General features: G+C 46.3%; 1 protein-coding gene across 3 annotated transcripts in view; it reads left to right on the top strand.

Annotated features, from left to right (window-relative positions):
* The window catches only part of DHODH (dihydroorotate dehydrogenase (quinone)), a 160281-nt gene that overhangs the window by 42878 nt on the left and 94082 nt on the right, over positions 1–23321 (top strand). For 2 of the 3 annotated variants that reach the window (XM_078669254.1, XM_078669255.1), the window contains exons 3-6: positions 1752–1951; positions 14864–14946; positions 15109–15296; positions 15630–15743. In XM_078669254.1, coding sequence (XP_078525380.1) covers positions 1752–1951; positions 14864–14946; positions 15109–15296; positions 15630–15743 — 585 coding nt within the window. Of the gene's footprint in view, positions 1–1751; positions 1952–14863; positions 14947–15108; positions 15297–15565; positions 15744–23321 lie in introns of all 3 variants that reach the window. The other variant, XM_078669256.1, reaches the window with a different exon arrangement.

The raw sequence follows: 23321 nt of genomic DNA, 5'->3' as shown, positions 1-23321 counted from the left end.
CTCTTTAAATCATGTCCTTAAATATAATGATCATCCCAAAGATCTTCCATTTGCACCAGTGGTGGCCTGTTTATATGAAAGCTCTTGATTCTTTAAGACTGCTGCCACAATTTTGTTGATTTTGACCTGTAACTCCTGTTGCGTGGGATGAGAGACTGAGGAGGATTCTCACTGATCCATATTCTCCACCTCAAGGTCCTCCACTGGTGTCTTTTCTTCGCAGTAACTTTCCTTCCAGCATCACTATCTGTTTGACAATGTCAACAGGGGAGCACCTACTCCTTCCCCTGTTTCCAGTCAGCCAAGTCTTGAGCTAGAGGTAATCTTACAACAACTCTAATAATAAGAGCAGTGATTGACAGGCCTGCAAGACTTGGAATGCTGCAGTTTCTCCCCAATGCTTTGTGGGAGGATAACTGATAAGGGTATGTCTTTTTTTCTTTTGTTGTTCTTCTTCTTTCCATATCACATTTTTTTTATTTGAATCAATGCTAAAGTGGTTGTGTAATGCGGCGCATTGCTAAGTAAAAGTACTGTCATTCCCTACTGTGCTTACCCTCTTAAAACGATTGGGGACTTAAGAAGAGAAGGTGCGCTGGTTCAGCAAAGAAAAACATTTACCCGATATGTCACAGATATTTTAATACAGCGCTGAAGCTGTCTGAGTTGAAGATAAATAGAGCACACTACCTCTGCACTCTGATGATGATGATGAGAATATTAAAACAAAAGAAACATGTTGGTTCAGCACTGCCACTTTATATCTAAATACACTTATCAGGAGACAGGGTCTGAAACAAAAGATTTTTTTTTGGTTCAGATCTGCTACTTTATATCTAAAGACACTTACTAGGAGACCGGGTCTGTCTGAGACAAAGGAAAACAGAACAAAGGGAAGTTAGGTCCTTTATTTTTTATCAATGATATGGGATGATGTTGTGGTCACTGTGTTCTTGCAAGTATTTCTTCAACTTTTTAGGGAATAAACATGGCCTACGTACTGAGGCTGAGGCCTTCATTAACTATTCACTTAGTTGAGGAAGAAAGGAGGAGGTAGTGTCTGGCAGCTGGTCGTGGGGTCAGTAAAGTCCTTGATATCTCAGTCAACTAGTACTTTGTGTTTTTAATTTCTTTGAGTTCTCCGAGGTTAATGCATTAACTGTTTTCTAATTTGCTTAGGTAGCATAAACTCGCACCGCAACACATATGTGAAGGCCTATGTTATAAATCCAACACACATGGTTGTGTGTCCACCCAATTGGTAGACCACTGTTTCATTTGTTCTATTTTAACTGATGGCTGTACCCGATTGTATTAATTTGTTTTCTGGGATGCCAACATGTACAGTATCCTGTTATATTGTAAGTGGTAAATGGGAAAGAAAAGTTGAAACAAAAAAACAATTACTTTGTGACAGTGGCCATTTGCTCTTGAAATGTTTTATATTGGTTTGCAGATTTCTGTGTTGTCTGTCTACATTGTAGGAATGTGAGACTTAATAAAGTGCCAGAGGTCACAGCCTTTCTGAGGCGTGTTAGTACATTGGTTAGGGTGGTAGCAGTAGGGTCCATATTTTGATTATCCTGGGTGTGAATAGAAATCATATAGGTAAAAAAATGCAGCCAGAATTATCTGCTGCAGGGGTCCAACTATTGGCTTTGTGAAGGCCTAATTTGGTTTTAATGCACACATAGAAGAAAGATTTTTAATGCCAGTATCCTTACGATCACTTATCTTCTATTTCTCTCTAGGAGGTGCAGGTCCTGGGTAAGAAGTTTCGTAATCCAGTGGGCATGGCTGCTGGGTTTGATAAACATGGAGAAGCAGTGGATGGGCTATTCAAAGTTGGATTTGGCTTTGTAGAGATTGGCAGTATCACCCCAAAACCTCAAGATGGAAACCCCAAACCTAGAGTCTTTCGATTGACAGAAGATCAAGCTGTCATTAACAGGTAGCTTTTTTTTAAACTTTATTTTCCGTTTTCTACAATATAAAAGTATTATACATGTATATTTGTTCACCAGTGCGTAATCATACATAGTCACTTCATAACCGTACTCGTTACTGATACAGTTTGCAGTCTTGGAGTTATTTACCAGGTAGTTGAAAGCTGTAGCATTCACAGTACATTTTGAGTGAGATGGTCCCTCTATAATAACCCCCCATCCCTCCATAAACCTCAGCAGAAGTGCCTTGTATGTAAGTAAATTGACATACATCTGGGCGAGTCATGTCTTCAGTATTACCATAGAAGTAAAAGAACTTGCAATGACCAGGTTACCCCACTTCTTCCGGGACGATGCCCTGTTCCAGCTGGGAGCCGGAATCTTGACGTATGGCCTCAATGTATGACCTGTAGGGGCCCCATATGTCCTTGGGACTGGACGTACTAGGCATCAAGCTTGCGTATATTTCACTATTTACATTGCAATAGGCTATACTATGTAGCTAATTCTGGACAGTTGGAACCGATTTGCGCCCCCAATGGATGTCTACTTCTCGCTTCGCTAGCATTTGAGACAGAGATGTGAACCGTCTGATCTTTTTTTTTTTTAAATCTCTTTATTTGCATCAGATTGGTCCACAGAAGCTTACAAGCACATGGCGTGAAAATAACATCAGAAACTTCATTAGCAAGCATACAAAATAAACATCTGCAAGGCATGACCAATAATATGACGAACAGTGTTACGCAATCTAGAAACTCCATTTTCCGTTTTCTAGTTCTGTCAGTGATACGCACACATGGGAGGATGATGCAAAGAGATAAACATAATTCAAAACACATCAAAAAGAAAGATGCCAACGAAAGAGAGAGAGCGACGAGCAACACATCAATCATGACAAGGTGGCAATAGCGGTTGCATAGGCGATCATAGGACACCGGTGTAACATATGAGGGAATACAAGCGAAACAGTCTGGGCACTCTGGAACCAGTGACCAACAAGACAGGGGACCACACATCTCGTCGCCAGGCATCCCCAACAATGGTGTCTGTAGCACCCCTCCACATGCCTGCCGCAGCGCAGCAATACTGCAAAACAGCCCCGACTCAGCAAACAGTGCACCCATGTCGGGCGAACAGCATCTATCCCACCCCCTCTGGAACAATAGAGCTCGCAGCCGAAGACTGCGCAGCTTGTGTTAACTTGCTGATGTACTGTCTGTATGGGCCCCAGATATCGCCAGGGCGCGAGGCCGTTGGGATCTGTGCGGAGTACTCCACGATGTTAATATTACACTGGGCCAGGCTGCGGAGCCATGCTTTGGAGGTGGGAGGTCGTCTGGAACCCCAGAGTATCGCAATTTCCCGCTTTGCGAGCAGAAAACCAATGGCAGCAAGCTTCCGCGTGGTGCGGGGAAGCTCAACAACATATCCCAACAGCGCAATCTCAGGTATGGGACGTAGGACACACTCCGTAGGACACACTCTAGAATGTCACCCAACACTCGGTGCACCTGCAGCCAGTAGTCCTGTAGTTTGGGACACGTCCAGGTAAGGTGTGCAAAGTCGGCATGTGGGGCCCTGCATTTGGGACAGCAATGTGGCCTCGATGGGTCGAGCCTGTGAGCCAAGGCCGGCGTGAAATACAGCCGCCGCAAGAACTTGAAATGTATCAGTTTGTGTCTGCTGTTGACAGAGACGCTTTTGGTGGCCTGGCAGCAGGCGGACCATTGGTCATCAGTGATAGGGCCGCCCAGGTCAGCCTCCCACGCTGCTCGAACTCGTGCGTCCGAAGCAGGAAGAGCCGCCACACAGATTCTGTACAACCTAGAGACCGCATGCGCACCATTTGGGGACTGTATCAAGAAAGTCAGGGCCTCCATCTCGTCCGGTGGAAGCGGGAAAGAGGGGAACTGTGCCCTGAGCATGGATCTCAACCGGGTCAAAACAAATGAGTCCATGAACGTCTGATCGGTAAATCGGTGGTCGTCCGTCACCGAAAAAACGTGCCCTTCCGGGAACAAATCCCCTATTGTGGTAAGTTGGTATTTGGATAGAGTGTTACAAACTACCTTTTCAGCAGTGATAGGGAGCCAGTGGGGGTTCGGCAGCGGGAGAGCTGGTGAATATAGCACGTCCCGTCGGAGCAGTCTACGCAGCTGCATCCAAGCCCAAGACGTGGTGGAGGCGGTCTGAATGTCCTGAGGATCACGGGGTAGGCCTCTCGGCAGCAACGCCCGGAGGGCAACAGGCCATGCCAAGTCCGCCTCCGGTCTCAGATGAGGGATCCGAGCGTCAGGGTGGAACCAGGGGTGTGTGTAAGCGCACTGAGCGACGAGGTAGTAAAGATAAAAATCCGGCACACCGAAGCCACCCGGTCATAGGGCAGAGTCAGGGTCCGCCAGGAAACTCTCGGATTCTTGTCCCCCCACACCAACCGCAGCAACAACGAGCGCAGCTGGGTGAAGAAGACCTTAGTGAGCGGGATCGGCATATTGTTAAACAAGTATAGGAAACGGGGAAGCACTATCATCTTTATGATGGCGATGCGGCCAGCCATGGAAAGTGGTAGACGAAGCCAATGGGTGAGGTTATCCTCCAGAAAGTCCAATGCCCGGCCATAGTTCAGACGAACCATAGAGACCGTGTCCAAGTGTATGTGTGTACCTAGATACTTCACTGAGTCAGTATTCCATTCAAGTGGGAATGGACAGTCCCAGGGTACTGTGGAGGGCGTAAGCGGGAAAATATAAGACTTGCGCCAGTTAATTCGAAGGCCCGAGTATTCCCCAAACCGGGCTATATCCAGAAGGAGAGGTTCCAGATTGGTCACAGGGGACCGGACGTATAGAATGGTATCGTCCGCATATAGAGAGACCAGGAGCGGGCCAGTACGAAACTGGAGGCCCCGGTGCATATGACTCTCCTGAAAGTGGCGAACCAGTGGGTCCATGGCTAGAATATACAGCAGTGGGGAAAGAGGGCATCCTTGTCGGGTGCCCCTCGAGAGCGGGAAGCTATCCGAGATAGTGCCATTAAGGTGCAGCCGCGCCCTAGGGGCGGAGTAGAGAAGCTCTACAGTGGCGACAAACATGGCGGGCATGCCCATTCGTCGCATGACGGACAGAAAGAAAGGCCACTCTAAAGAGTCAAACGCCTTCTCGGCGTCCAAAAACACTGCTGCCGCCGGGGTGTCTGGGTCTACTCTGTGTATGACAGAAAACAGTGTCCTGAGATTAAAGGAGGTGGAGCGGTGGGGGACAAATCCGGACTGGACCGGAGAAACAATCTCCTCCATTAGCAGCGATAACCGGATTGCGAGGACCTTGGCCAAAATCTTGTAGTCGAGATTGAGTAGCGAAAGGGGCCTGTAAGAGCCACAGAGGGATGGATCACGACCAGGCTTGGGGAGTAGCACAATCACCGCTTCTCGAAGTGTGGGTGGCAAAACCCCAGTCTCCAGTGCCTCCGCGTACACCTCCATCAGGCGGGGCACCAGTTCGTCTTTGTATTCCTTATAGAAGTCGGCCAACAAGCCGTCAAGCCCCGGAGCTGAAGAGCCCTTCAGTGCGTCAATGGCCTCAATAACATACTCGGGAGTGATAGGATCAGCCAGGAAATCCTGCATGCCTTTCCCCAGGTAAACCATGGCTATCTCGTTGATGTAAGGGCCAGGGTCACGACGATCGTCGGCCAGGGAGGAGGTGTATAATGTTTTATAATAAGATAGGAAGGCATCACAAATGGCAGGGGTGGTCTGGTGGCGGACGCCAGAGTCATCAACTAAGTCAGTAATATAGGAAGCTGGGCGGGCGCAGCAGCTGTGCTAGGAGCCTCCCGGGTCTGTCACCCTCTCCGTGTTGTCTGGCAGAGTGTTGCGTGTGCAAATAATTCAATTCCCTGTCTGCGGCATCCCTGAATTCCTGTAACAATCCCAGTCGTTTCGCCTCTGAGGCGCCATCGGAGTCAGGGAGCCCGCCACCGTCCAGTACGGCAATGTCATTCTCAATACGTGTCATAGTGGCTCGGATCTCGCGTAAGGCTCCGACATATTTCGTGATGCACACCCCCCGAATAGTAGCCTTGAAACCCTCCCACAATGTGGCCCAAGTGTCAACCGTGCCTGTGTTGAGTTCAAAGTAGTCCTCGATCGCCGTACGAATGTCCTCCTTAAAAACTGGGTCAGCTAACGCCCTGCCAGGGAAGCGCCACTGCCTCTCGTACCCACCCAGCCTAGGGACCAGCAGAGTCAGAAGTATAGGAGAGTGGTCTGACAATGTACGTGGGAGCGTAGAATGTGCATCCACCCAACCAGCCACTCCCGGGGAAAGGAGCCAATAGTCGATCCTGGTGCTAGTATTGTGATACCCAGAGTGATGTGTGTAAGCGGGCGAGTGAGGGTGAAGACGAGCCTCGATATCAATAAGGGGGTAGTGTGCGCACATTTCTGCAAGTACTGCGCGAGAGCGGGGCTTGCAATCTGGGGATGTCGAAGTGCTGTCCCGTACCGGGTCCATCAATAAATTAAAATCTCCGCGCACCACCAACATATCAGTGTCAATGCGCAGTAAAACGTCATGGGGACCCTGGAACAAGGCGGGGGAATCTACATTGGGGCCATACACCCCAACAAATGTAGTCCTAAAGCCAAGAAGCGCCCCAGTGATGACCACATATCTACCCTCCTCATCAAGTACGCTGTCCGAGAACACAAAGGGGACCCGCCGATGCACCAAAACAGCCACCCCTCGCGCATATCTACTGTAGTTGGAGAAATACCTATGCGCGCCCCAGCCCTTGGCAAACGAAGTGGAATCAGCTAGCCCCAGGTGTGTCTCCTGGAGGAACAACACATCAACCCCGTGTCGCGCTGCATAATTCAGGACCTGTCTCCTCTTTCTAGTGTCATTTAGCCCCCGGACATTCCACGACATCAAATCAGTCTGGAAGGACCAGACCGTTGACCTACCCCAGCCATCCAAAACCGCATATAACATAGGTAAACAATCGCGCGTGCAGCCGCCGCCCTCCCGCAAAATAGGCATCTCTCAAAATGAAAAACAGTGCAAGTACAAGAACATTAGAACTGTTGCATGAAACAATCCCCCCCACCCACCCACCACCCAGCCTCTCGTCAGCTCCCAGGAGGCCCCACCCAACCCCAAGAACAACACCAACATTAGCAAACAAGAGCAATCGACCAATGCTATTCCTGAATAAGAAAAGTACTCTGAGGAAAAGGCACCAAGCGGCTCGTGCCATGGGGGGAGGCAACGCTCCGCCGTGCGGACGACTCATCCAGGTCGACATTCCAATCATTACCAACTATAAAAACACTGCAAGGAGACCCATGTCTTCAGCTGCACAATGTTAAAGTGAGTGGGCCAGAGGGCGGGAGACACGAGTCAGCCTTGTCCGCTCTCAGTGAAAAGGTCGGCGCTAGCTTGTGAGTCCATGTTCGGTGGGGACGGCTGCGATTTTCCCGAGGCCCGCGGTGACCCTTTGTTTTTATAGGCGTGGCAGAATTCTTGCGCCTCAGTGGGGGAGTCGAAGATGCGGAACCTGCCATCAACGTCTACTCTCAGTCTGGCAGGGTACAGCATTCCGTAGCGCAACCCAAGTTTACGCAGCAAGGCCTTGACACCTGCGTATTTACGGCGGGCATCCTGCACCATCACCGTGAAGTCTGGAAAGAAAGATAACACCCCGCCCTGCCATTTCACTTCGCCTGCCTCACGTGCAGCCTTCAGAGCAGCGTCCCTGTCCCTAAAGTTCATGAGTCTGGCAATGATGGGTCGGGGCGGTAACCCCGGGGGGGGTCGAGGCCCCAAGGATCTATGTGCTCGTTCCACCACGAAGCCAGCCGTGAAAGTGTCCCTGCCGAATAATTCAATCAAGAGCTGTTCCACAAACGTGTCAAAGCGGCCAGTGGCCGTCGTCTCCGCCACACCAATTATGCGAATGTTATTGCGCCGACTGCGCGCTTCCAAATCCTCGTTCTTGATAGCCACATCCTTAAGGATCTTCTCCACCCGTTCCAGCCTTTTCAGTGTGGATGCAGCGCCATCCTCTAGGTCGGAGACTCGTGATTCCACCACATCCAAGCGCCTATCGTGCGTTTGGATTTTCGCGCCCATCTCGGCCATTTTCTGATCAAGGGCGTCAAAGCGGGAAACGATGGCCTTGAACCCCGCTCGCATCTCGCCCAGCATTTCAGCCACCATACCAGCCATATCTCCTGCTGGCGCGGGGCTAACAGATGTCGTGGGCCGGATAGGCAAGTCGTCAGTAGCGCGGGGGGGAGGTTTGTCAAAGCTGAGCTTCTTCTGCGCAGTGTCTCTCCGCTTCATGGTGGAAGATAGGCCCATAGAGCACGCAGCCGGCCGTGGAGGCGAGGGATCGATGTCGGCACCCTCGTTGCGACCAATGCTGGGGACAGGCGTGCGCCAAGACTATAAGGCAGTGGTGGGGGCGAGGATGTGGTGCCCCCACCCGACGCAGAGATGCGGGGCCGCCTAAAAGAACCCCCAGAGTCCCCCCCCCGGCGCACCCCCGTCCCCCCGAGCACCCAGGGCCAGCCGTCCGCCGCCCCAGCCCGCCACCACCCAGCCCAGGCAGGTCCAAAAATCGAGGCCCCGGCTCCCGAGGCCGGACCAGGCCCAAAGGGTCGGATTAGCACCGGGGGCCGAAACCCCCACCAACGGAGCCCACCCGGGACAAGCAACGGACCAAGGAAGGCACAATAGCGACCCCAATGCCAAGGGGGGGGACGCAGGGGCCCCAAAGACGACTCACCAGGAGCTCCGGCGCAACAGGGCACACGTCCGGCGAGTCCCGATGGGCCTCACCGCCCCTCCGCAATCTCAGGCGTCCACGCCGTCCCCCGGCCTCAGACCGCAGCCATGGTCACACTGTGGTCTCCGGGGACGGAGGCAGGCATTTTCGGGCTCCGGGCAGCGTCGGATCGCCTGGGAATGTCGTCTGTCTCAGCCCGCCCGGCGGAGCTCTACTTTCAGGCGGCCATTGCGTTCGCCTGCGTAGCCACGCCCCCAACCGTCTGATCTTCTTGGGGAAGTTGACTGTATAACCCAACAGGGCCACTCCTGGGGTGGGAGTCGGAGGGAGATTGATCATTTGCCCTAGTGTGTGATGTATGCGTTTCCAGTAGTGTTGCAGTTTCGGGCATGTCCAGGTGAGGTGTGCGAAATCGGCTTGAGTTGCGGAGCACTTACGGCAGTTGTGTGGCTTGGATGAGTCTATCTTGTGTGCCAATGTTGGAGTGAAATATATACGGCACATAAATCTGAAGTGTAAGAGCTTGTGCCTACTATTTAGAGAGACGTCTTGTGTAACTGAGCAGCATTTGGCCCATTGCTCATCTGTGATTGTCGTTCCCAGGTCGACTTCCCACGCTCTACGGATCTTGCTGTCATTTATGGGTTTTAGTGCAGCACATGCCTTATAGAGCTTCGAAATTAAGTGTATGTTATCTGTGTTCTCGATAACCATTGTGAGAGGGGGGAATGAAGCCGGTTCAACTATGAAAGACGGTAAAGTGGAACATAAGGCCGAGCGAATACGGACCAGGACGAATCTGTCCATAATGCTCCCAGATTGGAAACAGGTATCCTCTGTCAAGGAAAAAATGTGGCCCCCTGGGTATAAATCACCTATTCACGAAAGTTCAAATTTCGTCAGAGTGTGATGTACCAATCGCTCACCCGTGATTGGAATCAGACGGGGGTTAACAATGGGTTGTGCCGAAGAGTATAGAACATCCGTTCCCGTGATCAGGCGTAGTTTATCCCTTGCCCAGCTTGTGGAGGAGACTGTTTGGATGTCTTGTGGGTCTTTGGGGAAGCCCGTAGGTAGGACAGTCGAGAGCTGTTCTAGAAGAACGAGGTCTGCTTCCGGTCTCAGATATGGAATCCGGGTGTCTGGGTGATACCAGGAGTAAGCATTGCTACATTGGGCCACTAGATAGTATAGCTGGAAATCTGAAACATTATATCCCCCTCTCTCATATGGCACCATGAAGACTGCCCCTCTGACTCGCGCCTGTCTCCCGCCCCAGACCAGGCGGGTCAGAAGAGTACGAAGCATATGAAAAAAGTTATTGGTGAGAGGAATAGGTATGTTGTTAAAGAGGTATAGAAATGTAGGGAGTACTGCCATCTTTATAATTGATACTCGACCTGCGAGCGATATGGGTAGCCTTAGCCATTTCTCTATTTGCGATGTAAGAGTGTCTATGGCTCGCCCATAATTGAGACTTAGTATTTGGGCAGTGTCTAAATGAATATGGATTCCTAGGTATTTAACTGAATCTGTGCATCACTTTAGAGGGAATTCGCAGTCCCACGGCTTTGTGCTGACTGTCAATGGGAATATGACTGATTTGTGCCAATTTATGCCTAGTCCCGAGAAACGACCAAATCTAATAATTTCCCTGATCAACTCGTCTAGGTTATCTTGGGGGTGTCAGACGAGTAGTAGTGTGTCGTCTGCATATAGTGAAACCAGGATGGGGCTGGTGTTGAATTGTAAGCCCCTATGTAAGTTCCGTTCTTTAAAGTGATGTATCAGGGGATCCTTTGCCAGAATGAATAATAAGGGGGACAATGAACAGCCCTGTCGGGTTCCGCGAGATTAACAGGTAGTTAAGATCCTTTCAGCTATTTCCTCCAGCCTGGGTAGGACCTGTGTACGTGCATGGATTCTACCTGGATATTTTATCTAATTTTTTCGTCGAGAACTTCCGTGCCCATACTGTCTCACAACCCAGGAGAATCCATGTTTGTTTCCTGTATATTTTATTTTTACCCACCTTTTCTTTTCACACCAAAGCCACCATGTCCACGTTGTTTTTCTAGCATGCCCAGAAGTAGCCATAAATAGCATCTTTGACCACTTCCGATCTGCAATGTTTGTTGCCCACTTGGGTCTTTAACTTTCATGTGCTCCTCTTCCTGTAAAGTGTGAACTGATCTAAGTTTACATCTCCAAGTGATATCACTCAGTGTTCTATCATCAATGCTTACCTTTCACCTTATAAAGTGATCTTCTTATTTCACATTCCTAGGTCTCCCTTGTATGCCTGTATCCTCATTTCATAGTGGCATTCTAGTCTTTCTTGTTCTGCAACTTGCATATGTCTGTCGGTCTGTCTATCTAGTTCCATCCAATGTCACTAAATAGCAGCTGAGCACTTTTCAAAGATGGTGCATCCATACGTGCTAGTGACTGCACGTCATAACCTCTACCATCAAAGCTCCCAATGTATTGGTCCAAAGCCACAGGCAGATGCGTTTCGACATCCATATGTCTTTGCCAATGCCATATCAAGTGAGTGTATTATCATCGTTAATTTTTATATGTCCTTCAACCAATCCCATTCGTTGACTATCCTACAGCAGGTGTGTCCTAGGAGATAACTATTACATTCAAGTTTTCCTCTACTGTTTATTCTGAGCTGTTCTCTTTCTATAAAAGTCACTGAGATATTATCAGCCTGCTTGTTTTAAGATGTTGCCTTAGTCATGTCAGCTCCAATTCGTCCTATCGACCAGCCATTTAAATTGATAAAGATCTCTCTCACTTCCCCTATTCACCCTGCTTCATAGGAACCCTCGATAATTGTGCACAACATTGTATCCATTCACTATTTTGTTTCTGTTGCATTCTTTTACCAATAAATACATGCCACATTATTTTTATTTTGCCATTTTATAAAATAAATGTTGTACTTTAATTTTTTTTATGTGTTCTACAATTTACATTTTGTGTTTTAGCCAATAACTTAATCATACAAAAAAAGAACTCAGTGAAGTGTTGATCATTTTATTACAACAGAATGCAGTCAACCCAACGTAAAGGTCTTTAATCATACAATTGAAAGGAAAAACATCTATGGTTTCTTAAATGCATCCTCCATTACATGTGTTTGGAACGATTCCCATTCCAAAGTTGCAAGCTTAGACATCTCGGCAAACCAGGGTTCTAACTTCATTTTAAATTTTGACTCCGATCCTCTCACTTTCTTGTCCATGGCAATTGCTTTCTCACCCAAAGCAGAAGTGGCATTATGCAGAGCATGGTAATCTGGTCGAAGATTAAAGAAGAATCAAGAAGCTGAATTTGAAAATGAGTTTAACTCAATTCCCCTAATCCAATCATTTGTTACACACGTTCACCAAAGTAATCCAGGAGCAAGGCATACTTGAAGATTGTAGTCTGCTCAACCTATACCAATAGTTCGAGTAAGACCTGATCCAAGGAGATCCTCTGCCATAGCTGAAGCTAAGGTTCCTACATACCTTAAGTACTTTAAAAATGTAGAAACTGGGGCTTGGTAAGCTGGGAATGGAGTAGGTTGTAGGGTGCCTTTGCTGTGTTCCATCCCTGTATTTCCATCAGCTGTCTCCTTTCTTTCATGCTACATTTGCTGACCTTGTGCCAAGGAGCCCCAGGGCGATAACTCGCATACAGAGTGTGATCCAGATTGGGAACCGCTGAATGCCACATATCTTGCATTTGCGGTCAACATCTTGAACTTCAATGATCGGACTAATAGCTGGGCATTAGAACACCAAGTGGTCGGTTTTGTGGTGCTGGTTCGATGGCAGGGCGGCATCTTCCCTCCCTGGTGGGCTCCAGTGAAGGCCTGCATTGAGGATTGAGGCCGGGTTTGCCTTAGTGGAACCTAAAAGACTCACCAAAAAAAAGCAGAGTCCTCCTGCTAGGTTTAGGTGACCGAGCAGGAGGACTCTACTGCCCCCGGAGGCCACATCCAAGAGCTTGAGAAGCCCCCTCTTCCCTGTCAGCAAAGAAGTCATTGACTGGTTGGCCCCAGAGTGATTGCCTATGTACGGAGTATGCTCCAGTCTGGGGACTGCCGGATATGTGTCCCCCTGAAGACACACCCAACACCTGGAGCTCCAACGGTTTAGATAAAGGTTGGGCCGAGGAACTCTACTGCCCATCCCCGGCCCTGCATAGAAGACTCAAGTGCAGGCCCTAGCTTAAGATCTATGGGGTGGGGTGGGGTGGGCGGGGCATTGGGCCATGTCTCATCTAGGGACGGACCCACCTCCATTGAGCACGAAGGACCGGATGGGCTCCAGGGATCACACAGGAAGACCCTGCCTGCCAAGTCCAGTCATTTGCTTGTGGAGCCCCCACCTGTACCTTACAGAAGCACATAGGGGTCAGAGGTGAGCTAAGTGCCCCCACCCCCTTTAGGTGCCATGTGGCCATTCCAGGTCCTGCCCACTTCCCATTGTTTGTTATCTGGGGCCACAAGGATAGACCTTTAGGTGTAGGTTGTGGGGGCAGGGTCAGGGATTTCCCTATCCTATATGACCTTCCACATGCTACCCACTCAACCTACATCCTCTTAACAGCAGCACAGACCATCTCAGGCAATCAAAGCACACTGAATTGTCGGCCCTTTGAATGCGCTGTAAGGGGTAAGAACCCTCCCACCTTGATTCAAAAGTACCCCAAAGACTGATTTCAATGTCAATAAGGTTTTCCCCCAAGGTGCTCATACTGTGGATCCTGTGAGCCCAAGATATGGAGAGGGGTTCACCACGTGCTATAGCCCTACTGACGACTCCAAAATTGTGGCCACTCCCAAATGGAGCACTTGGTAGCAACCTTAGTCACGGGCGGCCCACAGAAGAGGACAGGCGGGAGGGCATTGGTGAGTGAAACTGAGATTGGCTTCATTAAGATGAACCCTAAAACATTTATTGAGGAAAGAAGAGGTGCCACAATTGATGATTTAGAGTGCAGTGCCAACGCACACCAAGCACTTCTATGGAAAAAAGTATTGACCCTGGAAGACCAGATTAATGAGCTTCAAATTAAACAAGAAGCCTTGAAAACCAGAAGTACGCATAACCGTGCCCAGATCAGAGGGGCGCCAAAGGGAATGGAAGGTGATGACAGCCAGACTGTCATTTGCATACCTGATGCACAACCATTAGATTGGCTCGCATACGCAGAGTGCAGAGGACTTCTAAATCCCATTTGCTGCTCAATATGCATTTGTGCCTCCTCCGAGCACCTGTAAAATCCTACATTGTAAATACCTGGGATTCTTGTAAGTGGCACATAAAAGATAACATGGAACTGAGCCTTAAAGCAGTCCGCAGGTGGTTTTGACTTGGGTGGGAGTGAATAAAGAGAAAGGACCCAAGTAACTGTGTTGTGGTCACCCATAATGCCTCTGTTCCAAATCAGTTTGACTCTTTCCTTGTTTCGGAGTCTGGATGCTCTTCCAGAATCTTTGGATTCTGTATTAAATGTTCAATAGTGATATGCATTGATTTATAGCTGATGCTTGTTGTTCTCTGAATGAAACATCTTTCTGTAAGAAGCCGGGCTAGGGAGGAAAAAATGCAAATGAGTTCTGGGCGGGTAAACAAGAGAAGCTGGAATAATATACATGAAGGATGACGTGGTGTATTGCTATGCAAATGTTTAGCTCCGCAACCTGGGGGAAGGTAGCAGTGGTATTACAACATGTTACTGCTCTACTACCCGAGAGGCTTTTTACCACTCTCCCCTGTCCTCCTTACTTCTCTACTTGTAAGCAGTACTGCTAGCTGTATATCATATCTTTTTGTACATAAAGAAGTTGTGTATATTTGTCTATGTATTTTAAGCATTTGAGTATGTGCTTCCTCTTAGTAGCATGCCTTTACTGTGTGCACTGTGCTGTTGCATAGCTCTATGGTCCCCACCCAGTTACTTATGCACATTCACTCCTGTCGGGGTATCACAGCACACATTTCACTTCTTGAACTATTTAAGTAAGGGGAGGCCTTCTAGTTCTAAACTTTTAGGTATCATGACCGCTACAACAAAAATAAGGCAGTTTTCTTCTTTTTTTAAATCTTGTTTTGTCCCAGGTATGGCTTTAACAGTCACGGCCACAGAGCAGTAGAACAAAGGCTGCGAGCTAGACAGGAAACACAAGTCCATCTTACGAAAGGTAACACTTGAAAGAACTTTGTTTGTGAAATATTTGGCATCCTTTGATACCCCTAGTTCTTTCAATAATTTAATTTTGACCGTGACAATGTGCAAGGATATATTCTTTCAACAATTTGGTGGTCAGAAATGTATTGTAATCTCATATGTCATTTACTCTCAGATGGCATGCCTCTAGGAATAAATCTTGGGAAAAACAAGACCTCCCTAGATGCCATTGTGGATTACACAGAGGGCATCAAGACCTTGGGACCGCTAGCAGATTATCTGGTGGTAAATGTATCTAGTCCCAACACGCCAGGACTTCGAGACCTCCAAGGGAAATCTGAACTACACAACCTGCTGGCGAAGGTCTGTCATTAATTTCATCTGCAAGGTGGGCACATTTAGAGGTGTTGGTGTCAAGGGGGTGTGGTGAGTGGATTCACATGAAGGACGTATGAATAAACTTTGGAGGTATGGGAGGAAATGGTAGAGGTTAGTGGTATGTGATGAGTTGCTTAGGAGAAAGGAATGGTGAATTCTGAGATGACCGAGTGAGGAATGGCTGGAGGTAATGACGATGAGTTGAAGAAAGTGAATAATTGTTCCAACAAACCAGTATCTCTCTAAATTTCCAGGATAGGCGGAAATTACACCAACGTGTGCTTTACCTTTCTTCATGAACCGGGTCTCTTGCTGCAGGTGAAAAAGGAGAGAGATGCATTGAAGTGTGAGCCCAAACCAGCCTTATTAGTGAAGATTGCCCCAGATCTGAAACCTCAAGATAAGCAGGATATCGCCAGTGTTGTGAACGAGGTTAGTGAAACTTCAGTATGAACCATAGAGTTTTTGCTACAGCATGTCATCAACTTGGTGCGCCACAAAGGGCTTTTCCATAACTGACTGACCTGCTTGGAGTACTTAGTTAGGTTATGCAGTATGTTTGGCAGTGATCAGCTTATCTAGGTCTGTTTAATAGGCCGAGCTATGTTGTACTTCAGAGGCAAGACACAAGGCAGCCGGGCTTTCTGGAGTCTTCTCACCAAAGCACTATTTATGGCTCTTTATCAGGATGTTGAAGGGAAATGTTCAGACATTAAAAGAAGCATTTTAATATTTGGAATATTGTCTCCTCTATGGCTCCACTTAGAGCTCTGAGTCCTGCAAGAAAGAAAACTCATCTAGTGTGGAGTTTATTTAATTATTTGTTCCTGCCCCATGCTGCTCATCCAGGCACACTGTCTCCTAGTATTCTTGCAGACATGCCAGTCCCATCCCCCTCAAAAGACAACTGTTTGTCCAGAGCAACGGCACTAGTTCTAGGTAATTTCCTGTTGCCCCCCCCCCCAACTGAGGTAATCCTCTTTAGCTCCCTCTTTTCTCCATAGAGTGGGTAATCCCACACTATCCTGGTTCAGTAAAAGGGAACAGTTTGCATACCCACAGCTGTTTCTTAATATTTGTTTTTGAGGGGGAGGGGTGGTGGAGTGGTCACGGGGACCATAGTAAGCTTCCTCCTGATTTGGTTCTGAGTTGGTAATGTCCAGTTGTTTAAGGTTCCCTTTTTTAGCTACCGCCTTCTTTTATAGCCATTGCCACAAAGAGTTTGAGTATGATTTTCCTATGGGAAAAATGCCATCCCAGCTTGTGGTGGAGGATTCTCAAGCCTGTTTGCAAGTACTTGTATCACTATCTTATTGTTGCTCAATAATTGAGAGAGGACAAGAGCAAATCCTTCAACAAAAGTTCTAAAAACAGTTCTAGGTGGAATATTCCCTCTAGTCCGATATTTACCAATTTTCAGGACTGCTGTACCATGTTACAGGCTGTCATCGCGGAAATGAAGCAATGGTACCTGCAGTTAAATTAACATCAAACCTAACGTCAGGTTGTAAGACCTCCAGAACTTCCCTTAATGGGACAAACCCACTTGCATTGTCTTTTTATTGCTACACACAACTCTTGCTCAGTGATGTCTCCTCCCAGCAATGTGAACATCTTCCCATTCATACCCCAGGCCCTACGTTCACTCAATCAGTTATCTGTACAATCGTCGCCCTCATGTTCATTTTGGTATGCAGTTTTGCATACTATCTTCATCTAGTTTTCAGTCTTTCGGGCTTTTCCATGACCCTGTCCACCTCTTCATCTATGTACCAGAACTGAACTTCAGGTGGATCAGACAGAGTAATATGTTAACTGCTTTGTCTCCATAACTACGTGAAAGAGATGACTAAACCTGCACAGGGAGGCCAATTTAACAACATATTGTTCTTTCCATCTATTGTGGTCTCCGATTTCCCCCCACTCCGACCTTGAAGTTAAACTAATTCTAACCTCCGTGGACCTAAAGACGCCTACTTCCGTGGGGAGGCACAGAACTGCAATATGAAGCCTAAATGCCCCCTGTCATGGTGAGCGCATTTGCTTCAAAATAAAGCTGAATATGAACTTGCTCCAAACCTCCAAAGAACCTTTGTTCTTGTATATGCGAGTAGCCAGATTCCTTTGGAGTTGCATCTTCTGACAACCAGGTGGGTTTTCCTGGCAAGTAGGCTGTGCATTCCTGTATTACAAGTTATATTTTTTTGCGGATTACCACTTCACTTTCATGCTTCAAGTCAACTTATGGCGTTAACACCACCGTAGGAAATTAAGGATTTCCTAATGACTGAAGCAAACAGGATATAGTTGGTGTCCTTCCAGAATTAAATTTCTTTTTGCATCCTGCCATAGCTTTAGAAATGTGTAACTTGGTGCCTTGCCAGTTTTCACTTGATTCTGAAGACATTAGCACTTAGTGTTGCTGGGATTCTGCTCAGGAACAGAACTAGGCTTGGGACCATAGAACATCAGTAGTCAGGGGCTGAGTCACCATACCACCTCAGTACCATGAGCCCTAGTCAGACTAGCTATAGTGTCTCTCCTGCCCTCCTACTTCTAACCTGAGGAACAAGTAAATTGACATCCCAGAGCACAACCCTCCTGACCCTCTCTGGGATCGCGGTGACAGGACACTCCCTTTCGCTCATACACTTGTACTCGTCCACAATAAGATATGAAAGAGACACAAAGGAAGTTTGAAATGTTTATTTAAACTATCGTGTTCTGAAATGCAGTATACGTGCCACCATTGGAAAACTGTTTAGCAAAAATAACACCATCATTGTGAATAAACCGTATATTATGAATAACCTATCAACCTATCCCCCCTTCCCTTATACAGAAGCAAACTGATTATACAGCAAAGATCTCTGGGTTTATCAGCGAACCTTCTACCTTAGCATACACAAATGAATGTATTACATCTCAGATACAGCCATGATCTTCTCTCAGGAAATATCGGTCTGTCTCTGTGTTTTACAGCGATGTGGATACCTATATGACCAGTTTCACATGTTTGTAAACAACAGCTGCATTTCTGTGTTGTATCCAGGTGCGAGTGCCTGAACATAACAAAATAACAAGGGATGTTGTTGTTTGACCTTGTCTACTGTTCAGACCAAATCCCAGAAAAGAACAGAACAAGAAAACAACTACAGGTTCTGTGTGAAAATATAAATGTGGCACAGAAGCCAACGTGATTATGGAGTAATGTGTGCAAAGCTAATGTGGCCTATGTCGTGGACAATGAGGCTACAATAGGCCCTGTATGAAACTCATGACATTAGGGGTTAAGCAGTATCTAGCTTTACAGCTGTGTTCTGCGTACTTCGAGCTGCTGCATTTCTCTCTGCATCCACCCTCCCCTTGGAAAAAGATGGGATGCCTGTAGCATCTGCATCGCCTGTGAGTTTTCAGAAAAGCTTAGCAGATCGTTTCACAGACCAAATGCAGTCATTACAAACAACAAATGTTGGTTGTAGTATGTATTCACTGTGCACTTTTTTACTAACCATCTGAAGTGGATTTTCCATGGCAGTAAATTGTGAAAAGTAGAGGTGTACCAGGCTTGCTCGTAGAAAATTAAGACCTAATGTAGGCTTCCAGGACCTATTAATGGAGAAAAAAGTATACAAGTACCAAAAATTTCTGAAATGGTTAGAAACCATCAACACGAGGCCACAAAGTCTCTTTGTAACAGCCGCTGACATTAAGAGATTGGATTAGGCATCTTTTCTCTTGCATTTCTGAGTTTGTGAATCTAGCCCTATCTATGTATGTTGCTCTGAAAACTGGAGTAAGTGCATCTTTGAATGTAATTTTAGTTTTTTGCATTACTAATCAAGATGCATCTGTAACGATGCACTGGAAGTAAGATTTTGTGGATGTAGGTAAAACCTCTATAGAAATTCAAAGCAAAACTGCACAAAACACAATTATGTATAATAAAGATCCCAGAATGTTTCTGTGATGATGCACAGTTATTTTTGAGACTATATGGATTTGTACTGTATTTTACGGATTCACACAGTTTTTATAGCTTGGACCAGGCTAAGAAAACTGCGTCTGAAGGCTTGCGGTACATGGCACATGTCTGCGAAAAGTAACAGAAAACCTTTTCCTGAAGTAGTGATGATATATAAATATATTTATTGGGACAGGTTCTCAAAATCTTTTAATCTGCACTCGGAGGTGCAAAATTATGATTTTCTTTTTGTGCGTGAATGTGAGACAGCCTGCTATATTTAAGGTCTTCCAAATGTAATTTTCTTGCCCAGGCTTGCTGTGCAGGTGAAGGAGGAGTGTGGCAGGAAAAAAGCACACCTGCATCCTAGTAAGTGTGCAGGCAGAATACCCCCCTGCACGTCGGAGGCATTCTTTTTTCTATTTCAGAATAGAATTTTAGTATTGTTTGCTCAAAGTAGTAAGCACCAGAAACCAATAGGTAGTTGATGGTAGATTGCCATCAAGTTAGGATTGAGCCAAAAACAGTTTATTCCTGAATTAGAATAGAACATGACAAATGGACTGTGGTGGTATCAGGAGTTGCTCTGCTTGCTTTTTTGCCAAAAGTGTTCGAGTTGTTGCTGGAGAGAGCACTTTAAGCAAAGATTTCCTGCCGGAAAGTAAAATATAGGGGCCAGTACTCTTGACTAGTGGGCCTTCGCACCCCTAGAGAATTTGCAGCCCACTTTCTAAGGTCCAAATGATCCTTATTGTTTCTTTCGAGGTGGTTATTTGAGCACATTCTTCCCATTTTGGCTTCATGAAATTTATATTTAAGATACCAAATCCCCATAATCCTTCAATTTAAGCTACTGTCACCTGAACGTTCAAACGAGTTGGTAGAGTAGACAGTATAGTATAGACATTAAAAGCCCTTTCTAAAACAGCTGTGATATTGTTTGGAGCAGGGTATCACGTGGTGCTCAAAATGTGCCTCTCCATTAGCTGAGCCTTCAAGTCCTTTTCGATTGGCACCCATTCAAGTACTATGTATTAAAGGATAAGCCTTTAGAAATTGAACTACAACAAGGGGTGAAGACTGATGACCTGAGTTATAGTAAGTATTTATTTTCCATTTTATATTAATTTCCCATGGTTTTTGTCTTTGAACTTTTTTATTTGTATGACATGAACACGTGGCAGCAAGCAGCACCCGGTTGAGGTGCTCCTGTTTGCCAACAAATCAACATATGTATTAATTATTCAGAACAGAAAAGTGAAACGCAATGTGTTGCATTTATTAGGTTGGTCTCCTGGTGTATGCAGATTAACATCTGCACTAATTCTTATAATTCTTTTCAGCTATGCAGAGCAGTACACTTCATTAAATTATGTATTTCATTGAATTAAGATTTTCGTTTGTTGTTGATTGCCAGGTTTGTTTTATTCCAAATTCAGTTTTGTCAATTGATGGGCTTTTACTGTGCTGTCTTATTGGTCGAGTTAGAGGATTGTTATCAGGGACCAATACCATATAACTATCTTTTTCATATTTTCGTAAATCTATAAATTGTTGATAAATGTTTATTTTAAATGATAGTTACTTTAAGGCATGTTTCTTTTCCTTCAGGCCTTTACTTCTAGTTTGTGCTGATGTTTTACTCAGCCTGTACGCTCATACATTTCTAGTTGTTACTTGTTATATTGTATTGCAGTTATATAGCACTTCATATCTCTAATGAGGCGCTTAATGAAATTAGCAAATGAGTAATGTGCTGTGCTGTTTTAGATTGCTTTGTTTGAATATTCATTTGCACAGTGAACATACAGCACCGAAGGGGCTTCTAGTCGCAAATCAAAAAAAAAACTCCAGAGGTCCGACTGAAAAAGGTTAATAAAATAGTTTTTTCTGCCCTTAGTTAAACAAATGTTTGCTTTTGTAAAAGCTAGGTGATTGCGTGTTTGTTTTATGTTAAGTGGAAGTTCATGCATTTGCATCGTGATTTCTTTATTCTTTTAATAATAAAGGTTGGTCTTATGACCTCCGATGCTTCAGTTGCTCCTCGCAGGAATTTTTTTGAAAAAGTCTGCATCAGGTATATGATTTTAAACATGATCCTTTGATCAAAAGAGGGCCAATGCAGCTTCTTTCTTGCCTCTGGTACTTGATTGCTCTTTATTTTGCAGACACCAGTGTCACTGTGTAGATCTGAATAAAATGAAACCTATGAATTTGTGCTAGTTGAAAACCTAAGCCTAAAGGAATTACAGTAATCCAATTTAGACATAATATGGGGCGAATCAATCACCTCCTGGGAGATGAGACTTTTCATCCTATATTTCAATAGGTGTTTCCCCATGCAAGCAGGCCACAGAGTTGTTCCAACAAGAAGTAAGAGCTTTGTTATATCCATGTTGTGCCTCATCCATTGCTGGACTGTCCCAAAGCATTCCTGGAGATTAGATGTGAAATTAGGTAAATCAATCACTCCACTATGAGTGTCATCTGCATAATAGTATGCACAACTCCAGGAAGAACAAATGATGCATATCAGAGGTTGGACATGGAGGTTGATTAAAAAAGGAGACTGCGAGGAACCTTGTGTCATTGCACTTGGCAGTCTGAAGGTGGTCGCTTTTGAATCTTGTGAAGGATCAGGTAGAAACAACTTTTTTTTTTTTTAAACTTTATTTTTCATTTTACAAATACAAAAGCAAATTGGCATCAACACAGCATATAGAGGCATACCCTTGATATTATTAATGGTACGTAGTACAGATGGTAGAATCGGGGGAAGAAAGGCACAATGGGGAAACATATCCATTCATAAGCGTATTACAGTGAAGGAGCATGGGGCATGCCACTGACTCCTAGTATGTATGTTGCCGGGATCGATCCACCCGCTCCTCATTAAGGTTAGGCCCATCGTCTGCATCTAACCCACTCTCCCCGCTGTCAGTTGTATCCTGGGATGAGGGCTCCCCCTCTGCCAGCCCAGAAGTACACATCTCACGTCAAACCATTAGGTCCGCTTGTAGCTTCTCGTCCCTTCGGGTGAGTTTCATATGAGTTTCTTCTGCTAGGGACCACTCTCAAAATCTTTAAGCCAGATGGGCACTTCCGGGTCCCTCTGCCCCATCCAAGTTATAGCTACCCTGCGCCTACCGAGCACCAGCATTAATTGTAGGATCTTATATGGGAGTTTCTTTTTCTTGGGCTTCCAGATAGATGCAAGTAAACAACTCAAGGGTTCCAATTTCTCCTGAAGGCCCGTGGCAGCAACAATCCTGCCCACCACCTCCTCCCAAAACTGCCTTACCATTGGATAATCCCAGGCCAAGTGTAAAAAACCCGCTTTCTCTGTGGTACATCTTGGGCATCTATCCCCCCGTCACATGAAATATGTTTCAGGGATACCGGGGTTAGGTCTGTGCGATGCAAGAAGTTAAAGTGTGTTAGTTTAAATCTAGCATTACAGGAGACCGTGCGTGTGAGGAAACCTATGTGTGCCCATTGTTTCTCATCCAGCTGGACTGCGAGATCTTTCTCCCAGGCAGCCAGAGATGGTGACATGGGAGGGGGGTGGAATCATGTTTCATAGCTTTATAGAGGAGAGAAATTAATTTGCGACCTGTACCACACGTGAGTAGGATATCTAGAGTTTGTGTCAGAGGTGGACTGTCTGGGTACTGTGACCAGGTGATCTTCACCCCATCCTGAATTCCCCGATAGTGTTGGAATTGGCCCTGTCTGAGACCAAAGTTCTCTTCCGCCTGTTCGTACGTGATAAAGGTCTCGTTGGGGAAGAAGGTTGGCAAGAACTTAGCATCCATCCACCCTCCCTCCACGGTTGAAAGGACATGTATCTTCCCATGTCCATAAAGGGGGCCAATATCCAGATCGAAAGCTCCCTGTGAAAAGGAGCTTTCCGTAAGACTTTCTCGACAAATCGCTGCCATATACCGGCTGTATGACGCACTATGTTGGGAAGAGATGTCGCCGACCCCCTGCCCTTCATCAGTCCTTTTTGCAGTGTCTGAGTGTCCATCCTGCCGGAGAGAAGG

This window comes from Lissotriton helveticus, chromosome 12, assembly GCF_964261635.1.
Source record: "Lissotriton helveticus chromosome 12, aLisHel1.1, whole genome shotgun sequence".
In the NCBI taxonomy this organism is placed as follows: domain Eukaryota; kingdom Metazoa; phylum Chordata; class Amphibia; order Caudata; family Salamandridae; genus Lissotriton; species Lissotriton helveticus.
Note: the sequence above shows the minus strand (reverse complement) of the source record. Positions and strands in the feature narration are given on the sequence as shown.